We start from the raw sequence: 19,640 nt of genomic DNA, 5'->3' as shown, positions 1-19,640 counted from the left end.
GCACATACGCAGAAGTCGATTCCGGCCACGGGCTGGTTTCAATTTTCGAAGTCCCATTATCGATATAGAATATAATAGATAAGTTTCAACATTAATAGTGTATGATTTATATTCAGTTTATTAGTTAAGGGTATAACGACTTAAAATTCTCCCATCAAATTAGTCGTTATACCCTTAACTAATAAACTGAATATAAATCATGTGTAATATCTTTGCTTACAAGGCTCCTTAGGGACAATATCCAATATTGTTGGCGAATCAAACTCATGGTGGTATTAGGACCAGAGTGCAAAGAAACCAAATGAAAATGGATGCAAATAAAACAAGACAACGCGGATCTTTTTGGTAAAAGAATCGGATGCTTTGTTTCTTGTGGCAATGATGAAAAATGCAGTCTTCCGCCCACCCTAATTAATCTAAATGTATCAACATAAGGACTCAATGCTGTTAGAGATCTACTAATAGACCTTTCCTCTTTCAAATCACGAAAAAGATTCGCGAAATAATGTTGCTGAGTTAAAAAAATCAAAGTGTGAACGGAGCCTTTTGACTCTGCTGGGTCGAGGGGACCAAATAGTTTTATGTGTGAATTCGCTTCCGCACGACAATTATGAATAAATCTTCGAATGTATGCAAAAATTTTCTTAACTTTATTTAAATTTGCAAAAATCTCTATATTACAATTACAGACCAATTAGTCTTATCCCTATAATTTCTAAAATCTGCGAGAAAATAATTCATGAAAAGATTCTTCATTGCGCCCTCTCTAACCGTATTATCCCTGATAATCAGCATGGATTTCTGCCGGGCCGTTCCGTGATCACCAATCTATTGTCGTGTGTTAACGATTGGAGTACGATGCTGGATGGTCAGGTTCCTGTAGACATCCTTTACTTGGATTTTTCTAAGGCCTTCGATCGAGTGCCCCACAAACGTTTGCTCCTCAAACTCGAGAATCTTGGAATTTGTGGTGATCTGCTCCTGTGGAGCTTTTCTCTCCAGCAGAACATTTCGAGTTCGTGTCGGAGATTCTCTGTCCTCTGGAAGGGATGTGGTTAGTGGAGTTCCGCAGGGCTCTGTTTTGGGCCCGCTCCTCTTCCTACTGTTCACATCAGACCTCCCTACTGGGCTGAAGTCGACTTGCTCCTTGTTTGCCGACGACGCAAAAATTTACGGTAACCCATTAACCGGGGCGCACCATTTGTAGGATGACCTCGACTCTATTCTGAGATGGTGCTGTGCTTGGATGATTCCCCTGAACATAGAAAAATGTTAAGTGCTCCACATGGGTAGAAATAATCCAAAACGAATCTACCATTTAAATCAAGATATTATTCAACCGGTTTCTTCCCACTGTGATCTCGGAGTTACTATGACTGAGAACTTGTCTTGGTCTGAACATGTTGTGGCTGTTACCAACAAGGCCAAAAGAATGCTGTACATGGTCCAGAAGACCTTTGGACGCTGTGATCCTCAGACCAGCAGCTGTCTATATTACACTTATGTGCGTCCTATTCTTGGATACGCTGGACCAGTGTGGGCACCAGTCCTATCCCGTGATAAGAACCTCCTCGAATCAGTCCAGCGAAGGGCCACAAGGATGCCTTACGGTGTAATAAGACCTAGTTATAAAGAAAGATTGGGTTTGGTGGGCCCGCCAACTTTCGAAGCTCGACGCTTAAGAGGAGACTTAATTATATCCTAAAGGGCTTAACATCATCTGTTTGATGTGGATCTATCGGTTCTCTTCACTCTCAATCCTATCACTCATTTAAGAGAACACAATTCAAAATTGGCGAAAGGAAAGTTCAAGTTTGCCAGTAGAGAACACTTCTTAACCAACAGGATTTTCGGCTCTTGGAACGTACTACCAACCGACGTGGTTAACACTCCTTCGGTAAACGCGTTTAAGAATTCTTTGGACAGATGGCTCGCTAGCAACGCCCAGTGACAGTTCTTTGTGCTGTGCTTAACGACTGTGACAATTCATTTTTTCTTTTTTCTCATATGTTGTAATTTTATTGAGTTTATAGATTTTATCTCAACTCTACTCCATGTTCATAATAATAATAATAATAATAATAATTAATCACATCGTGCATTTCAAACCGAATTCACAACCATTGCGAAAGGAATAACATCATCGCCATGCAACAGAAAGGATGCACCAAAGACAGCCGAGGGTGCAAAGAACAACTAATAATAGATTCAGTTATCTGCAATCAAGCGTTCTCTAAGCGAAGGAATCTTTACGCTGCGTACATAGACTACAAAAAAGCATTCGATTCTATACCTCACGAAGGGCTCTTGACGATCTTGAAGATTTACAAGGTGGATCCCAATATTGTTAAGTTCCTGAAAAACGCCATGATGTCAACCTGGCGTACTAGTCTTCAAATGAAAGCAGCAGATTGCTCCATTACAACAGGACCTATTCCAATAAGACGTGGAATTTTCCAAGGAGACTCGCTGAGCCCTCTGTGGTTCTGCATGGCCCTGAATCCCTTGTCTCATAGATTGAATTCTACGGACTACGGATTTTCCATCAAGAGCGGCAGTAGAACTATGATGAAACTGAATCATCTCCTTTACATGGACGACTTGAAACTCTTCGCATCTACTAAAAAACAAATGCAACTGATGCTGAAAATGGTGGAAGGATTCTCGGAAGACATCAAAATGAAGTTTGGACTAGAAAAATGTCGACTGCTTAACATAACGAGAGGGAAAATAGAAGATGGTACGTTCAAACTCAAGGAAGGTGCAGAAATTGAAGCATTAAAGGAAGGAGACACATACAAGTATCTAGGCATAAAACAGGCAAGAAAAATCAATCATACCCAAATGAAGAAAGAATTAACGGAGGAGTTCACCCGAAGATTGAGGAGGATAATGAGAACTGGTCTTAACAGCAAGAATCTGATAAAAGCGATTAACACCTACGCTTGCTCGGCGCTCAGCTATTCATTTGGTATTATCTCTTGGACGACCACCGATTTAGCAGCTTTACAGAGAAAAATAAGGACGATGCTGACTAAACACAATAAACATCACCCCAGAAGCTCAATAGAACGGACAGAGCTGCCACGACATCTTGGGGGTAGAGGAATTGTTGATTTGTCCAACCGTATGTCCCAGGAAATTGAAGGACTTCAAAAATATTTCTTGAGCAAGGCAGCTTCGTCAGAACTCCATCGAGTAGATTGTGTTGCTGATAGTTCTACACCATTAAAGCTACAACAGGATCACTTGGAAACCGTCGAACACTCTGCAGAAAGTAAAATGCAGAAACTGATTGGCAAACCTTTGCATGGGAGGCACCAGAACTAGGTCAACCATGATTACGTCGACATATCGGCGTCGAACTACTGGTTGACTTCCGGAAGGTTGTTTCCTGAGACAGAGAGCTTCATGCTCGCCATCCAGGATCAGGTGATTCCAACAAGAAATTACATGAAGTACATCGCCAAGGATGCCTCAGTGGCGGACGATAGCTGTCGTTATGGCTGTGCGACACATGAAACTATCCAGCACATCACCGGGGGATGTCAGAAGTTCGCAGACACGGAGTACAAAAATAGGCATGATGCTGTTGCCAAGATTCTTCATCAAGAATTGGCACTAAAACACCAACTTCTAACTTCGAAAAAGGTTCCTTATTACAATTACCATCCGGATGCTGTGCTGGAAAACGAACATCAAAAGCTCTACTGGGATCGCACGGTTCTCACAGACCGAAAAATAACCCACAATAGACCAGACCTCATATTACTCAATAAGGATGAGGACAGAGCACTATTCATCGACGTGGCAATTCCAAATAATACCAATCTTCTAGATAGGCACACTGAAAAAATTTCAAAATACAGAGATCTCGAGGAACAGACCAGAAGACAGTGGAAGCTGAAAGATATCAAGACCATCCCTATTGTCATTTCATCTACAGGCCTGATACCGAAGAAACTACTAGAGAACTTGAGGAAACTTCAGTTGGACGAAAATATCTATAGAGTCATGCAGAAGGCGGTACTGCTCGGAACGGCGAGAACTGTACGCAAGTACATGGGGAATGCAGAGGAACACCGTCTGCTCCGACAGGAAGTGCGGGTGGAGCAGGAGTCCAACCTACAGCAGGGAGGCGAGGAGCGACCCGGGCCCGACCACCACCACTAAACCGAAAACCTGGAAAGGGCTCCAACAGAGCTTAATCCTTTTGATATCTGAGATATCTGGGATAAGTGAATTTTCCTCTGGAGAGGAGAGTGAAAGCCGCAAGGCTAAAGTCATAATAATAATAATAATAACCCCGCACGGGGGTACTACTCAGTAGTATACGGGTGTGACAATCCCGCGGACCCCGGTCAGTCTCAGCCGATGTCGGCAAGAAATCAGCTAAGCCTCGAAAAACAGTCGCTGCCTGGGGCTCGTCAGGGCACGTCTAGAGTTGGTGCTGGACGTGACAGCATGCGGGACACCAACGGCAGAACGCTGAGAAGGCGGGCGCCTGCCACACAAGAAGCTACGCCTCTAGACGAGGAGGACATCGACAAGGAGAGAGTTCAGGTTGTCGGTCGCATAGGGATTCAAAGCTCGCAAGAGCACCCCGTAGTCGGAACCGGCAGCCGAAACAGGACAGCACAAAGGGGACGCCACAAGTGGACGCCCGAGCAGCATAGCCTGCTGTCTGCGCTATACAGAAGATCAGGACCCGACAGAAGGGGATACATGAATAGGCTGCATGGTCTGTGGTGCGAAAATTGTCCAGACCTCAACTACATGACGCAGCAAAACCTGAGAGATCAGATCAGTCATCTCAAAAGAAGAGGAATCTTGCAGCGATCTCGAGAGCAAGGAAGGTTGGAACAACAAGCTGAGGAGCAGGTGACAGATGCTTTGAGCCAACATCAGCAATTGACGGTTGACATAACTCAAGAACAAGCTGTAGCCCTTTTGAGTGATATCGCGGGCCGAACCAGGACTGGTACACGCTCCAACAGGCCAAAAACGGAACATGTGAGAGATGTTCCAGATATAGAACGCGCTGAAGAGCAGGTGACAGATGCTCCAGACCAACAACACCAAGCGATGACTCACAGAAGTGAAGCTGTAGCCCTGGAAGCAAGGCCAAGAACGGAACAAGTGAGAGAAGTTCCAGAGATAGAACTAGCTGGAGAGCAGGTGACAGATGCTCCAGACCGACAGCAACAAAGGCCAAGGACAGTGAGAGATTCATCAGAGTTAATCGACAATACAAAAGAGGCATTTGAGGCTGCCGTTGGAGACCCACTGATCAAACCCACCCGGATAAAATCAAGACACAAGGCTGAAGATTAGCCGTTTTGAATAGCATTATTCAAGATCATCTTAACGAGACCTGTTCACTGGAAGAGGTGGAGGCTGCTATACCGTTAACTTGCCCACAGTCTATCTACTGAAGCAGAAAGCTGTAGATAAAATAAGATCACTTGCAGCAGCACGAAGAAAAAAATAAGGAGAAAAAGATGGATCGAAGATAACAACACCTTCACCGCGGAACCATCGAAATTATTTCAACCTCAAGAGGGGCAAAACCCACTATCATCTCAGGACGTCGAAGAGTTTTGGAAAAGTCTGTACGAACAACCAGCAAAAACCAGGGATACTCCAGCACTTCCCAGATTCCAGCAGATGTGTGATCAAACCCTACAGCAGAACGACGAACTTTCTGAAATATCAACCGAAGATATCAGACAAGCCCTTAAGAACAAGAATGATTTCACAGCACCCGGACCAGACGGTATTCAGAACTACTGGTGGAAGAGCTTTCCGGCTACACATCAACACCTGGCAAGATTATTCAGCGGAATGCTGATTCGCCGTGAGCCCATTCCTTCATGGTTGGTGGAGGGTAGGACAGTGCTGATACCAAAATCAGGGGATTTAGGGCAACCCAAGAACTATCGCCCAATCACTTGCCTCAATACACTGTACAAGATACTCACAAGTGTTATTCAAGATCGAATTCTGAGGGTTATTGGACCAGTGTGGGACAGTATCTACGAACAGAGGGGAGCAAAGAAAGGAGTGCAAGGATGCAAGGACAACTTGCTGATCGACAAGAGCGTATGCCTAGACGCCAGACATTACAAGCGCGACCTACATACATCATGGTTAGACTACGCGAAAGCATTTGACACCTCGCCGCACGACCTGATCATACGGCTATTAAAAATGCTGAAAGTCCACCCTAACATCATCCATGCGATAGAAAGCATCATTGCGTTGTGGAAAACGAAGTTTGCTATCCGAGCAGAGGGACGAACCGTTTATACGGGATGGGTGAGCCCGTTATTATTCTGCATAACACTCATGCCACTATCAATTGAGCTGAGGGCAAGCAAAGAAGGATACAAGGCCGGTCCACCAGGCAGAAGGAACCACCTGATCTCCCATCTTATGTACGTGGACGACTTGAAACTCTACGCTCCCTCCAGGGCCGCACTACAGCAACTATTGAATATCGTTTCCGACTACACCTCTGCAATGGGAATGTCATTTGGTTTGGACAAGTGTGCTGTTTTTCATCTCCGCAGGGGAAGGGTTGATGATCCAGGAGAAGTTATCCAACTGGAAGATGGAATGACTTTTCGACGTCTGGAAGACGGAACTTACAAGTTTCTCGGGATGAAACAGAGGGGAGTACTGGAGACAACCCAGATAAATGACGCCTTATCAGCCAGCTATAAGAAGAAGCTGAGAGACATCTGGAAATCACAGCTGTCAGGAAAGAACAAAGTATCAGCTACAAATATGCTAGCCATCCCAATACTTACCTACTCTTTCGGGGTGGTAAACTGGACGGTGAACGAACTCCTCGATCTTGATAGGTCAACAAGAAAAACGATGAACATGTATCGTAGCCTTCACCCAAATAGCTCGATTCAGAGGATATACCTTCCCCGAAGCCAGGGGGGTAGAGGATTGCAATGTTTGGAATATCAACACTATCAACAAACATTGGAAACAGCAGTAAGGGTCCTAAGAAGTGAAGATCCGCTTCTGAAGTTTGTAGCTCAGCATGAACTCGCGAACCACGGAGCCTTCCTATTCCGAGCTGGACAGAGAGCCTTGGAGAAGCTCGGTATAACCGGCGTGTCGATCGATCCTGAGCGTGCTGGAGCACCGATCACTCAAGCGGACCAAAGAAGGCTAGCAAGACTGATCCGGAAGTCTCAGTCGAATACATTACTCTAACATCATATGAGTAAGAGCCTGCACTCCATATTTTTCAGGAGTTTAAAAGACCAAGATCTGTCGGAAGAATTGTCTTTCGCCTTTCTAAAGCCAAGCCTTAAGTCTGAGACGGAGGGATTTGTGATGGCGTGTCAGGATGGAGTAATAAATACCAGATGGTATAAAAAGAACATCATGAAAATGGACACCCCAACAACGTGCAGAGCGTGCCATAGTCAACAAGAAACGATTATGCATTCTTTCCGCCTGCAGAGTCCATGCTCCATCGGGGTATATAGAGAGACACAACGCGGCATTCCGAGTTCTCTACTTCCATCTGAGGGCGGCATATGAGATAGACAAAGAACCGGTGCTACCATATGTGCCTCTGGAGATTGAAGCGGTAGTCCAGAACGAGAAAGCTCGAATATACTGGAACTATCCTGTCTCAACAACACGGCAGATCAATGCAATAAAGCCAGACATACTTCTTCTGGACAAAGAGCTGAACGAATTGTTCGTCGTGGAATTCTCATCCCCTGCAGAAAACAACATGGTGATGAAGGAAGAGCAGAAAAGGCAAAAATACAAAGATCTTGTTTTCGAGCTTGGAACTATGTACCCAGGTCATAAAGTCAGGATGGTTGTACTAATCATAGGATGTCTCGGAGGAATGAGAGCCAACTACGTGGAAAAATTGAAGATTATTCCGGCCTGCAGATCTTGGGCCGAGATACTAGCGCATAGAATGCAGAAGGCGGTGTTGCTTGGGTCACTGCATATCATCAGATCCCATGAACTCTAGATGCCACTTCAGCTCATCTCTTTTGTTAAGGGACGCTGCAAGGGCCGGACGAAGAACTTCTCCGTGGAATGTGTGAGGGGTTTTTAGTGAGTAGCCAAACAAGATCTCGGAGTCTCACACTACCTAGAGTGCGGACCCTCTGGGCGCCCATAAAGGGTTTTCCCCTCACACGAAGGAAAAAAATAAAAATAATAATAATAAAATTCAATAAATCGTCCGGGAGCGTTTTTACGGCGGCAGCTACATTTATATTAGATTTTAATTCTGGTACAATACATTTGGGGGTGTAGCGAAAAGGCTCTGGCCAATCAGAATATGGTTTCTTCAAAAATTCTGGACCTTGTAACCAAAAGTTAAAACTTTTATTTTCTATGAACTGTTGGGGAGTCATACCCCTAGAAGGTAGATCGGCATGATTCCGCTCTGTTTTTATGTGATGCCAAGAGGCATTGGGAACATACTCTCCTATGGCTACAATGCGATTTGCAATGAAAGTTTTCAGAAGATGAGGTGATGAATTAATCCATGAAAGGACTATTTCGGAATCTGAAAATAAATGAACTCCAGAAATTGAAGTAGGGGTGTTGATTATCAGAATATTCGCTACTAGCTTGGCTAGTAATAATGCGGCAGATAACTCCAACCTGGGAATAGACAAGGTTTTGAGAGGAGCTACTTTAGTTTTAGCAGCTAATATATGGGAGGAAATGATATTGCTTTGAATAACCGTAATACCTATAAACAGTGGCAGCATATGCCTTTTCGGACGCATCGCAGAAACCTGCCAATCTTATTCGACATTCTCGAGACGTAACTACATTGCGTGGAATGGTTAACTCGGAAATAAGTGCAATGTTGTCAATGATTTTATACCATTCGTTTCGAAGAGAAGTGGGAATATGCTCATCCCAACTCAATTTTTCGAGCCATAACTTTTGTATAAGAATTTTCATACAAACTACTATAGGAGCTAAAAATCCAATGGGATCGAAAATACGCGCGATATAAGACAGCACTGATCTTTTTGTTGGCTCTTCATTGAATGGAATGACACTAAAACTGAATGAATCGATGTTGGGAATCCAATTCAAACCCAAAATTTTAAGGCCCATTTGATCATCATCAAAATTTAATTTGGATTCAATTTGATCTGAAGGTATTCCCTTCAAAACTTCGGGACAATTACTTGACCATTTTTTAATGAGAAACCGCCCTTGTATAACAATTGTTGAAGTTCGTGACGTAACTGAACTGCTTGCTGAATGTTAAAAGCCCCAGTTATGATATCGTCTACATAAATGTCGTCGAAAATTACTTTGGATGCATTTGGAAAACATTGGCTCTCATCATGAACCAACTGATTTAAAACTCTAATGGCCAAATATGCAGAAGGTTTTAAGCCGTATGTCACGGTATTGAGTTCGAATTCGTCTACTGGTTGATCAGAGATGGACGCCAATAGATATGTTGGTATTTTCTATCTGAAGGATTTAAAACTATTTGTTCGATAGATTCAGTGGACTGTATTTTTGAATGATAATTTTTAGATCTTCTTTTGGGGGGCTGAACTCACCAGTCTTCCGCTCGCCACAAGTCCACACACAGCCGACACTCCCGGCCACTTCAAACGTCCTTTTTGCGGCGCAACAACTTCTTTAGATCGAAAATCACAGTTTTCTAGGGATACGCGAATTAGCGTTTTATATCTGCGAGGAAAATTAGTGTTCATGTAAGTTTAAGCGGCGATTTCTGTGTCGTCACCCTTCAAGGTTTTAATCGAGATTGTCCTCTTCTGTCCAGCCCCATATGTTGAATATGACCCGTGCAGAGATGCGCGAGAAAAAAAAAATATCTACCGGGGCTTCGCATAAAGTATCTCCTTCATACAAGAGCCCAGGACGAAACATACCGCCCATCTAAAATTAAGAAATTAATTTTATAAAGAGAAAGAAAAAAAACATATACACATATACATATACCCTATATCTCTCTCTCCGAAATCAACTACTGGCTAGGGAGAGGGCACACCTTAATAACAGGACGCTTAAATATTCCCTTAATCCCTTAGTGGTCCGCACTGTAACTACTCTCGTAACTGCATCTGATCCACTGTGTAACTCAATAACTCTCCCTAAATGCCATTTTAGCGGAGGAGACAACTCGTCTTTTAATAATACCAATGTATTCAACTGAATAGGAACAGATGAATTACACCACTTGGATCTCTGTAGTAGCGTGTGCAAATATTCTTTATGCCATCGTGACCAAAACTCCTGACTCAATCTTTGCACGAGCTGCCATCTACTCAATCTGTTTATTTTTAAATCTAAAAAATTTTGCTCAGGCAAAGAATTGAGAGGAGCCAAGGTTAAAAAATGGCCTGGCGTTAGAGGATTCATATCATTGGGATCAGAGCTGAGAGGGGTTAAAGGTCGTGAATTCAAAATGGATTCTATTTGAACCAAAACCGTAGTGAACTCCTCGTAAGTGAGAAGCTGATCTCCCACCACTCGCAACAAATGGCTTTTGGTCGACTTTATACCAGCCTCCCACAATCCTCCAAAATTTGGAGAATAGGGCGGAATGGTATGAAAAATAATACCTTCAGATTCTGCAGATTCTTTCATAATATTTTCGAGAGTACGAGCAGCTCCGCGAAATGTTGTACCTTGATCGCTATATATGTGATAGCACTGACCGCGTCGCCCGATGAAACGCCGTAAGGCTGCCAAAAAGGTCTCTGATGAGAGATCTGAAACGAGCTCGAGATGAATGGCCTTCGTAGCCATACAAACGAATATGCATATATATGCCTTCAGAACCTTACATCCTCTTGTTCGACTCATCACAATCGTAAAAGGACCGCCGTGATCTACTCCGGCGCTAGAAAAAGGTTTAATTTGAGATATTCGCACTGCTGGAAGATCGCCCATCACGGACTGAACGTGCAGCGGTTTCACTCGAAAACACCGGTTACACTTAGAAAGCACCTTACGAATATTTCGTTTCGCGGAAAATATACAATATTTTTGTACCAATAAATTATGGAGAGATAGTATTCCTGGATGCAAATACTTTTTATGAAGACTTTCAATTAACAGATGAGTCAATCTGTGGTCACCAGGAAGGAGAGCCGGGTGAACTTGTTCGAACTTAAGTCCTGAATGGACCAATCTGCCGCCCACCCTGAGGATTCCCAGTTCGTCTAAGAACGGACTTAGTTTGCGAAGCGGCTTAGAAAGAGCTTTCTTTTGAGATAAAAGAGCCATTTCTCTTGCGAATACAGAATTTTGAGTGCTCCTTACTATTTCATTGAGAGCTGCTTCTGAATCAAATAGGGTAATTATACCCTTGATCGCACTTTTAGGATTACGACAGTTGAAAATGAAGCGTTTGACATAAGCTACAATTCTTTGTATTTTATCCAGAGAGTAAAATTTGTTCAATAAATCCTGAATGAGATCCGAACTTTGCTCAACAGTGACAGTTAAAACTGATGAAAGCTTCTCGCAATCTGTTTCCGGTAGTAACTCTTTATCCTTCAATACTATATTCGAAGGCCACTTCTCCTGTGCGAGCTTCAACCAAGATGGCCCCGCCCACCATAAGGAAAGTCCAACCAGAGTGACTGGAGTAACTCCTCTAGAAGCAGGGTCAGCTGGGTTTTCGCTCGAACCTACATGATACCAAAGGGATGGGGGTGTGAACCCTTGAATGGTCGTTACGCGATTAGCAACGAAACAGGTCCATTTATGTGGACTGCTTTTTATCCACGAAAGAGCGACAGTAGAGTCTGAATATGCGAATATTCTGTCGAATATTAGTTTTCTTTCGAAATCCTTTTGTACTTTGTGTAGTAGTTCAGCTAGCAATAGAGCAGCGCTGAGTTCAAGGCGTGGAATTGATATGCGTTTTAAAGGAGCTACTCGCGATTTAGCGCATAGAAGATGCGTTGATATAGAATTATCTGCGTGTATCAATCGCACATAAACCACAGCGGCATAACCGACATTACTAGCATCACAAAAACCGTGGAGTTGACATGATCGCATGCCTTTCGATGCTAGAAAACGCGGAATAGTAATATTAGAGAGTTGACACATTTCCTTTTTGATGTGAGACCAAATTTGAATGATATGGTCAGGCGGAGAACTATCCCAATCCAATCCTAAACTCCAGTGTTGCTGTATTAGATGTTTTAAATTCAAAACGAATGGCGTTAAAAACCCGAGTGGGTCGTATATACGAGCTAATTCTGACAGTACACTGCGTTTCGAGCAAGTCTCACCGAGAGGTTTCACGCTATAAGAGAATGAATCCGTTAAGGGATTCCATTGCAATCCTAATATCTTTAATGTCGAATCAGGTTCCAAATCAAGAGTTATTGATTGCGTTTGTTCCACGGAATCAGAAAGATGAGCAAGAAATTGAGGATCATTGCTCGCCCACTTTCTGAGTTCGAAGCCTGATTTCTTTAAAATATGAGTGAGGTCTGATTGTATTTTAAGAGCTTCCGCAAGCGAGTCAGCACCAGACACAATGTCATCTACAAAAGTATCTCCCTCCAAGATAGAGCACGCGATAGGATATGCAAATTTATTTTCATTAGCTACTTGCTTTATACAACGCATGGCTATAAAGAGACTACTTTTAATACCGAAAACTAAAGTTGTTAACCGATACTCTCGAATCGGCTCTGACTGATTAAAGCGCCATAATATGCGTTGAAAATCTTGGTGATCCGTTCTGACCAGTATTTGTCTGAACATCTGTCGTATGTCCGCGGTGAAACAAACGGCATGAAGTCGAAATCGCGAGAGAATTGACGAAATATCTTGGTGTAGTTTAGGTCCACGAAGAAGGGTGTCATTGAGAGATAATCCGTTAGGGCCTTTATGCGAGGCGTCGAATACAACTCTTAATTTCGTGGTCAAGCTCTCTGGTTTTAAGACGCAATGATGAGGTATATAATAAACCGAAGGATTTTCAAAATTTTCGGTAATCAATTGCATGTGCTCTTGATCTAAATAGTCCTGCATGAACTCGCGATATTGTTGGTATAAGAGCGGATGCGAAATCAATCGCTTTTCTAGAGATAAGAAACGTTTCAATGTCTTCTGACGAGTATCACCGAAAACAGGAACCGAATCAATAAATGGAAGTGAAACGATAAAGCGACCAGATTCGCTTCGAGATAAAGTTTCAACAAAAACCTTCTCCGCCAATGAATCCTCAGGTGAAAGCACCTCACGAGCCTCAACCTGTTCGAGTTCCCAAAATCTTCTCACGAATCCTTCTAGAGTGTTATCATAATATTCTAAAAACGAGTTGATGATCTTAGTTGGAGCTAAATCAATGTTTCCCATAATCACATGCCCGAAAACTGTATCAAGCGCTACCGGTTCATCCGCAGAACCTCGAATACTTGTGCCCTTCAACACATGTGCGAAAATATCCGCACCCAGTAATAAGTCTACTGGTGCTGACTTATTGAAGTCAGGGTCCGCAAGAGTCAAGGTACTAAACTGTTCAAATTTACTTCGCGGAATGGTGGTTTGGGGCATATTGGAGCAAATCTGAGGGATAATCACGAAGTCAACATTTAACTCTGGCTCATCTGAATTATGTGGTTTTAATATGCAAGAAACACCTCGATTAGCTTTAGTAGCTGTCTGACCCACCCCTTTAATATTAACAGAAAGTGCTGTGGTGGGCAGTCGCAAGAAATCACAACATCTTTTCGTCATAAATGATGACTGACTTGCACTGTCTAGCAGTGCGCGCAACGTGCGATATTCGCCAGAATTGTCGAGTATGTTGACCAAGGCGGTAGACAATAAAATAGTGCGTTGAGAATTAACGAATAAATTGACGCTATCTTTAACGTCCTCGGAACTGTTAGTGCCGGTTGTGCTAGTCGCTGCACCTTCGGTTAGCGAGTCTGAGCCGAAATGCAAAAGAGTATGATGTTGTTGCGAACATTTTCGGCAAACAGACTTTGATTTACAATTCGACTCAGTATGTTTATCACCCAAACAATTGGTACACCATCTCTGATTCTTAACTAAAGCATATCTTTCTTTAGCCGACTTATTCAGAAATTTTGGGCAACTATATATCAGATGCGATTGAGAGCAGAAGCTACAGCAGGCAGATGTAGACGCGGATGAATTCACCAAAAAACTTGAACTCATTCCTCCCTTTCCTGCAATATTCTTATAAACAGGTTTATTTTTCGGGATATCCGATCTTCTAGTGTTTGAATTACATAGAGCAACATTATCCCAAGCACTACATTGCCTTTCCAAAAATTCGCATAAAGTTTTGTAATAGTGGTGAAGTATAAGACTTGATCCGCATTCTAACTCGAATCTTGTTTGTGTAACGGAATCTAATCGATCAAACAACATACTAAAGACGACGAAGTCCCATTGTTTGACTGGAAAATTGAGGTTTTCCAAAGCGGAGAGATTTTCGGAAAATGTATCGATGAGAACACGCAATCCCATTAAATTATCAATCACGTTAATGCGTTTAGTTCTTTCAATTGTTTGCCAATGGGCCGCTGCTATCAATCTTTTATTTTCGTATCTCTTTCTGAGAGCAGAATATGCAATGAAATAGTTCGCACTGGTTATCGGGGTACATTTGACAACGGAAAGGGCGTTACCTTTAAGTGAAGAGATCAAATAATTATATTTATCGATATTGGACAGCGCAGTATTATTATGAATCAATGAATCGAAAACATCTGAATATGTCTGCCATTGCCTAAGATCACCGTCAAATGTGGGCAGTTCGAGTTTCGGCAGTCTAACTTTACAATGAATTTCCTTATTTTCTGTGAGCGAAGATTCAACAATAAGTTGCTCATATAAGGACTGAATATAGTAATAATCATCGTTGAATGCAGATGAAATTTCATGATGTGGTTCGAGATCAACTCCTTCTACTACAGCGAGTATAGAAATTATTTCACTATGAATTGCTTCGAAATTTTCAAATATCGCGTCAATGCGTTTGTAACGACATTTGAAGTTCGTATGAACATTAGGGTCAGTCAATGCCTGATCAGCCACTTTCTTTAAATCTTTGATTTTTGCGATTGTGCTATCGCGTTGAGCTAATAAGCCCTTAAGTTTCCTATCGGAGGACATTTCGAGAAATAATTTTTCCAGATATCAATAACTAATTATGATCGCGTATTTTTCTTATTGTTTATATTAGGAAAACAAATGAAATATTTTATATTTCAAAAATGGTGCATATTAATGCGTATGAGAGAGATATATAAAAGCAAGAGTGAGATGAATCAAAGCGAGAGTGAGATATGTTTAAGCGAGAGCGAGAAAGGAATGTGCGAGCAAAATTGTACCCGATGGGGGTAGATAATTTGAGAGAGAGAGAAAGAGAGAGCGGTATAATGACCAGCGCAATGATGAAAATTAGAAAAATATGAAAATTGAAAATGGCTGCAAGTGAAGGAAGCACTTCAGACTAAGAAACGAACAAGAAAATGTAGTCCAGACTTTGATGGTGAAAATAATCCGGCTCTGCAAGGATCAAATATGTTCGATAGATTCAGTGGACTGTATTTTTGAATGATAATTTTTAGATCTTCTTTTGGGGGGCTGAACTCACCAGTCTTCCGCTCGCCACAAGTCCACACACAGCCGACACTCCCGGCCACTTCAAACGTCCTTTTTGCGGCGCAACAACTTCTTTAGATCGAAAATCACAGTTTTCTAGGGATACGCGAATTAGCGTTTTATATCTGCGAGGAAAATTAGTGTTCATGTAAGTTTAAGCGGCGATTTCTGTGTCGTCACCCTTCAAGGTTTTAATCGAGATTGTCCTCTTCTGTCCAGCCCCATATGTTGAATATGACCCGTGCAGAGATGCGCGAGAAAAAAAAATAATATCTACCGGGGCTTCGCATAAAGTATCTCCTTCATACAAGAGCCCAGGACGAAACACTATTTGTCGGTACATCTTTTCGATATCAGCACAAATGGCGATTGGCATGGGCGCCCGCGGGGGGGGCCAGAGGGGACCACGCCCCCCCTGAGATTCTGATAGACACCGTTAGAGAAATTTTTCTTTCAGTAAAACTAATCGTACATGATATTTTGCCCCCCCTGAGAAAAATTTCTGCGGGCGCCCATGGCGATTGGATACAACCTGAAACTGATTAAAAGGTTTTTAATGTCATTTTGAAGTTTAGGACCGCTGAGAAGACGATCGTTCAAAGACTTGCCGGACGAATCAGAATCAGAGGCGTTAAAAACAACTCTGAGTTTTGTTGTTGAACTTGATTATTTTCGAATTACATGATGTGGTATTACGTATTTGTTCGACACTTTAGAAACGGACATATGGTTTAAGGACAAATATTCCAACATGAAATTTTGGTAAGCCTCAAATGAGTCTGGATTTTTCAAAAGACGCTTCTCAAGTGACAAGAAAGATCTGAATGATCTATTTGAATTATAATTCAACTCGAAAATTCAATGTCAGGTTTGAAGGGGAGGGAGACAATAAAGGATGATTCATGCTAGACCGTGTCGGAGCCGGGCCGGGACCGACTCCGGGCCGTTGCAACCGGGTCGCCACTCTGAAAACACGGGCACGACACGGTCTAGCATGAATCAGCCTTTAGGCCATTGCAACGGCCCGGAGTCGGTCCCGGCCCGGCTCCGACACGGTCTAGCATGAATCATCCTTTATACCAACCGCTTTTTTCGCGGGAATGGGTTTTTAAAAAATGGTTTTCCACATACTCATCGGTGGGATTCAATACTCTGGCCTTGGGAACTTCTTCCAATGACCAAAATGCCTGAAGTGTATCACCAAGAACGGATTCAGTGAGCAAGATTGAAGTTGGTGTAGAATGTAGAATCTATTTTACTTTCTTGCACGGAACCGATAATAATCCATCCGAAAAGTGTATTGACTGCGGTTGGGGAGCCAACAGATGATAAACGACCATCCCTATCGAACACCATCGAATACGTGTCAGCTCCCAATAACATATCTACAGGGTGTGACATATGAAAATTTTTGTCCACTAACCGCTAAATTCAAATGCTCGAATTGTTTGATGATTTCTGGAGACAAGGACACAGAAGGGCTGTGGTCCGTATATACACTTTGGTTACTTCTGGTTAGTCAGTGGGCGGTCCGTATATGTCGAATTCCTGACAATTTGGTTCAATATCAGTCACCAGAGTAACCGCTCTGGTAACTTTCGGTTACCAAATGTGTATATACGGACCATACGCAAGGTAAATTATTGGTTAGTTGAGGTAATACAATGGCTTGCAACTCTAGAATATTCGAGTTTGATATTGGGTACAACTTGCATGTGACCATGCCTAATGCCCTAGCTTTGGATTTACCAATACCGGAAACATGGACGTCTGTGGGATTGATTTCCAAACCTAATTTATGGACTAAATGTTCAGTGATTGCTGAAACTTGGGAACCGGGATCAAGAACAGCTCTGATGGAAATTATCGAGCCATCCGCGGCTTGAATTCTAGCTTGAACAGTACCAAGCAATACCTGATTAAGAGAGGCTACCTTCTTATTTAAATGACAAGAATTAACCAGCTTTTCACCTGCGTTTTGAGATCCACAATTAAAACCTTCACGACTGGCCGAAGGATCGAACGAACCACGAGTATTTTCATGGGAGTTGGAACGGACGTTGCACGTTGCCAGAACTAGACGCATTATCAGGGTGTAAGCTGGTGTGGTGGCGATTGGAACTGCAGAATTTGCATGAATTTTTTGAAGAGCAATCTTTTATATTATGAAGGCCTAAACAAGTGAAACAGCGTTTTGAGCTCTTCAAGAAATTAAGTTTAGATTCTCGTGACATACTCGTGTATTGTGAACAGGCGAATAGTGGATGCGCTTCATTGCATTTCGGACAACGAAATTTTCGAGTGTTTGGAATTCTATGAGATTGATCGGAAATTTGATGTTGAGAATTGGAAGCAGAACTAGCTGAATGAATGAAGCATATTATGTGTTTTGGTTTTGACTGGGTTGGTCAGACGAGATGTAGATGGTTTGGAAATGGTCTTGGAGGAATTTTGCTCACAGAACTCATGTGCTTGGAGTTGCTGTGTAACGAAATTTATTAAACTTTTGTACTCTGGAATTTCAGAGGTACTAAGTTGATTTTCAAATGCTCTTCTTGTATGAGGATCAATGTTTCGCAACGCCAATGAAAACAACAGAAAATCCGTTAAGTCCTTTATATTTAAAGCTATGATAGCATTGACAGCATGACAGCTGTTTGATTTGCAACCGAGCTATTAGAAAAGGATTTAAAATTCAAAATTTCATTTAGGTACATAGTTGCCAGGAGCCTGGGATTTTGAAATCGGTTTTTCAAAGCGTCATATATGCTAACTTATAATTATCATTTGATAGCTGTAAACCTGATATTACGGCGAGAGCGTCATTTCTTAAGCCCGTTTGCAACAGCCGAGAATTCTGTGGAGAATTCTCTACAAAATTCTCGCAAGAAAACGGCAGAGATTATTTAGTACGCAACTCAACAGAGAATTCTACCGAAAGTGCGTATGTAACGGTACATAATTCACGGCACATGAAATCTCGAGTAAATTTTCTAGAGAATTCTCGGCTGTTGCAAACGGGCTTTAGATAGGATTTCAAGAGTTGAAATTTCTGAATGGGCGCTAAACTCTGATTATCATGGACCAAGGAATTGAATAGTTGAAAGAACTCTGGCCATTCTGAACTGTCGCCAGCAAATGTGCGAATATTAATTTTTGGAAGCAATATAGATGAATCTGAATTCGACTGGGGACTTTGCGAACTAGCTGATCGTGTTGATGGTGATTCTTGGCGTTTCAAAAACAAAAATAAGGCTCTGATTTTAGTTATTATATCATCGAAGGCTAATTCCGCATTATTTGTATCGACAAGATCTTCCGATTCAAGCGGAAAATTTAATTTCACTATCTCTTCTCGTATTTTCTGAAATTTCAATTCATAGGCCAGAATCTTCTCCTGATACGCTTCCAGTTCATATAATTTTGAAACATCGAAATTTTTCACTCGATTCCAAATCCCGATCACATATGAGAAAATATTAGCTCGTTTGTCAACTAATTTATTCAATGAGTCATTGCCAGTATCAGTTTTCGGCGGCATCTTGGCAAAGAACAAAATGAAAACAGAGAAAAACTGACAGCGAACGCAGAAAAAGACTCCTTATCAACAAATTATGAACTGAAGTTCATAAATTGAAATTTATGAACATTATAATATAACATATTATAATGTTATATATTATAACATTTACAGATGTTGCAATATGTGGTCTTACCAGCTGTAGGCGATGTTGCCAGGCGTCGATGTATACCTTATGAAAGGGAAAATCTTCGAAAATAGGTGAACAAATCTGCAAAATACTTCAATTTCGTTATTTTTTTTTTAATCTAGGGGTGAAATATCCTGCTCGTTAGGACCAATTATTGTGTTGGGACCGATTCGAAAATGGTAAAATATGAATGGGTGCGAGTTTCAAAGGGTACTCTGAACCTGATTAAAGATGGAAAATATTATATTAAGCGGACTGTAAAAT

At 42.0% G+C, this 19,640-nt stretch overlaps 2 protein-coding genes across 2 annotated transcripts; both read right to left on the bottom strand.

The window, feature by feature from the left end:
• Positions 1–10,017: 10,017 nt before the first annotated feature.
• LOC123314052 lies at positions 10,018–15,174 on the bottom strand. The gene has a single exon (XM_044899165.1). The coding sequence runs from the start codon at positions 15,172–15,174 to the stop codon at positions 10,018–10,020; it is 5,157 nt and encodes a 1,718-aa protein (XP_044755100.1).
• A 1,573-nt stretch (positions 15,175–16,747) lies between these two features.
• Positions 16,748–18,492, bottom strand: LOC123313151. Its single transcript, XM_044897889.1, has 2 exons — positions 17,302–18,492; positions 16,748–17,145 (listed from the first exon to the last, which is right to left on the bottom strand). Exons 1-2 carry the CDS (start codon positions 17,750–17,752, stop codon positions 17,033–17,035), a joined length of 564 nt encoding a protein of 187 aa, XP_044753824.1. The 5' UTR covers positions 17,753–18,492; the 3' UTR covers positions 16,748–17,032.
• Between the last annotated feature and the right edge of the window lie 1,148 nt (positions 18,493–19,640).

This window comes from Coccinella septempunctata, chromosome 5 (assembly GCF_907165205.1).
Source record: "Coccinella septempunctata chromosome 5, icCocSept1.1, whole genome shotgun sequence".
Classification (NCBI taxonomy): Eukaryota; Metazoa; Arthropoda; class Insecta; order Coleoptera; family Coccinellidae; genus Coccinella; species Coccinella septempunctata.
This window is presented reverse-complemented; position numbering and strand designations above follow the sequence as displayed.

Coding starts and splice junctions, on each gene's coding strand:
- LOC123313151 (XM_044897889.1), bottom strand. CDS start 17,752: ATGCGTCTAGTTCTGGCAACGTGCAACGTCCGTTCCAACTCCCATGAA. Junction 17,146..17,301: donor TCAACTAACCAATAATTTAC/CTTGCGTATGGT, acceptor CGGACCACAGCC/CTTCTGTGTCCTTGTCTCCA.
- LOC123314052 (XM_044899165.1), bottom strand. CDS start 15,174: ATGTCCTCCGATAGGAAACTTAAGGGCTTATTAGCTCAACGCGATAGC.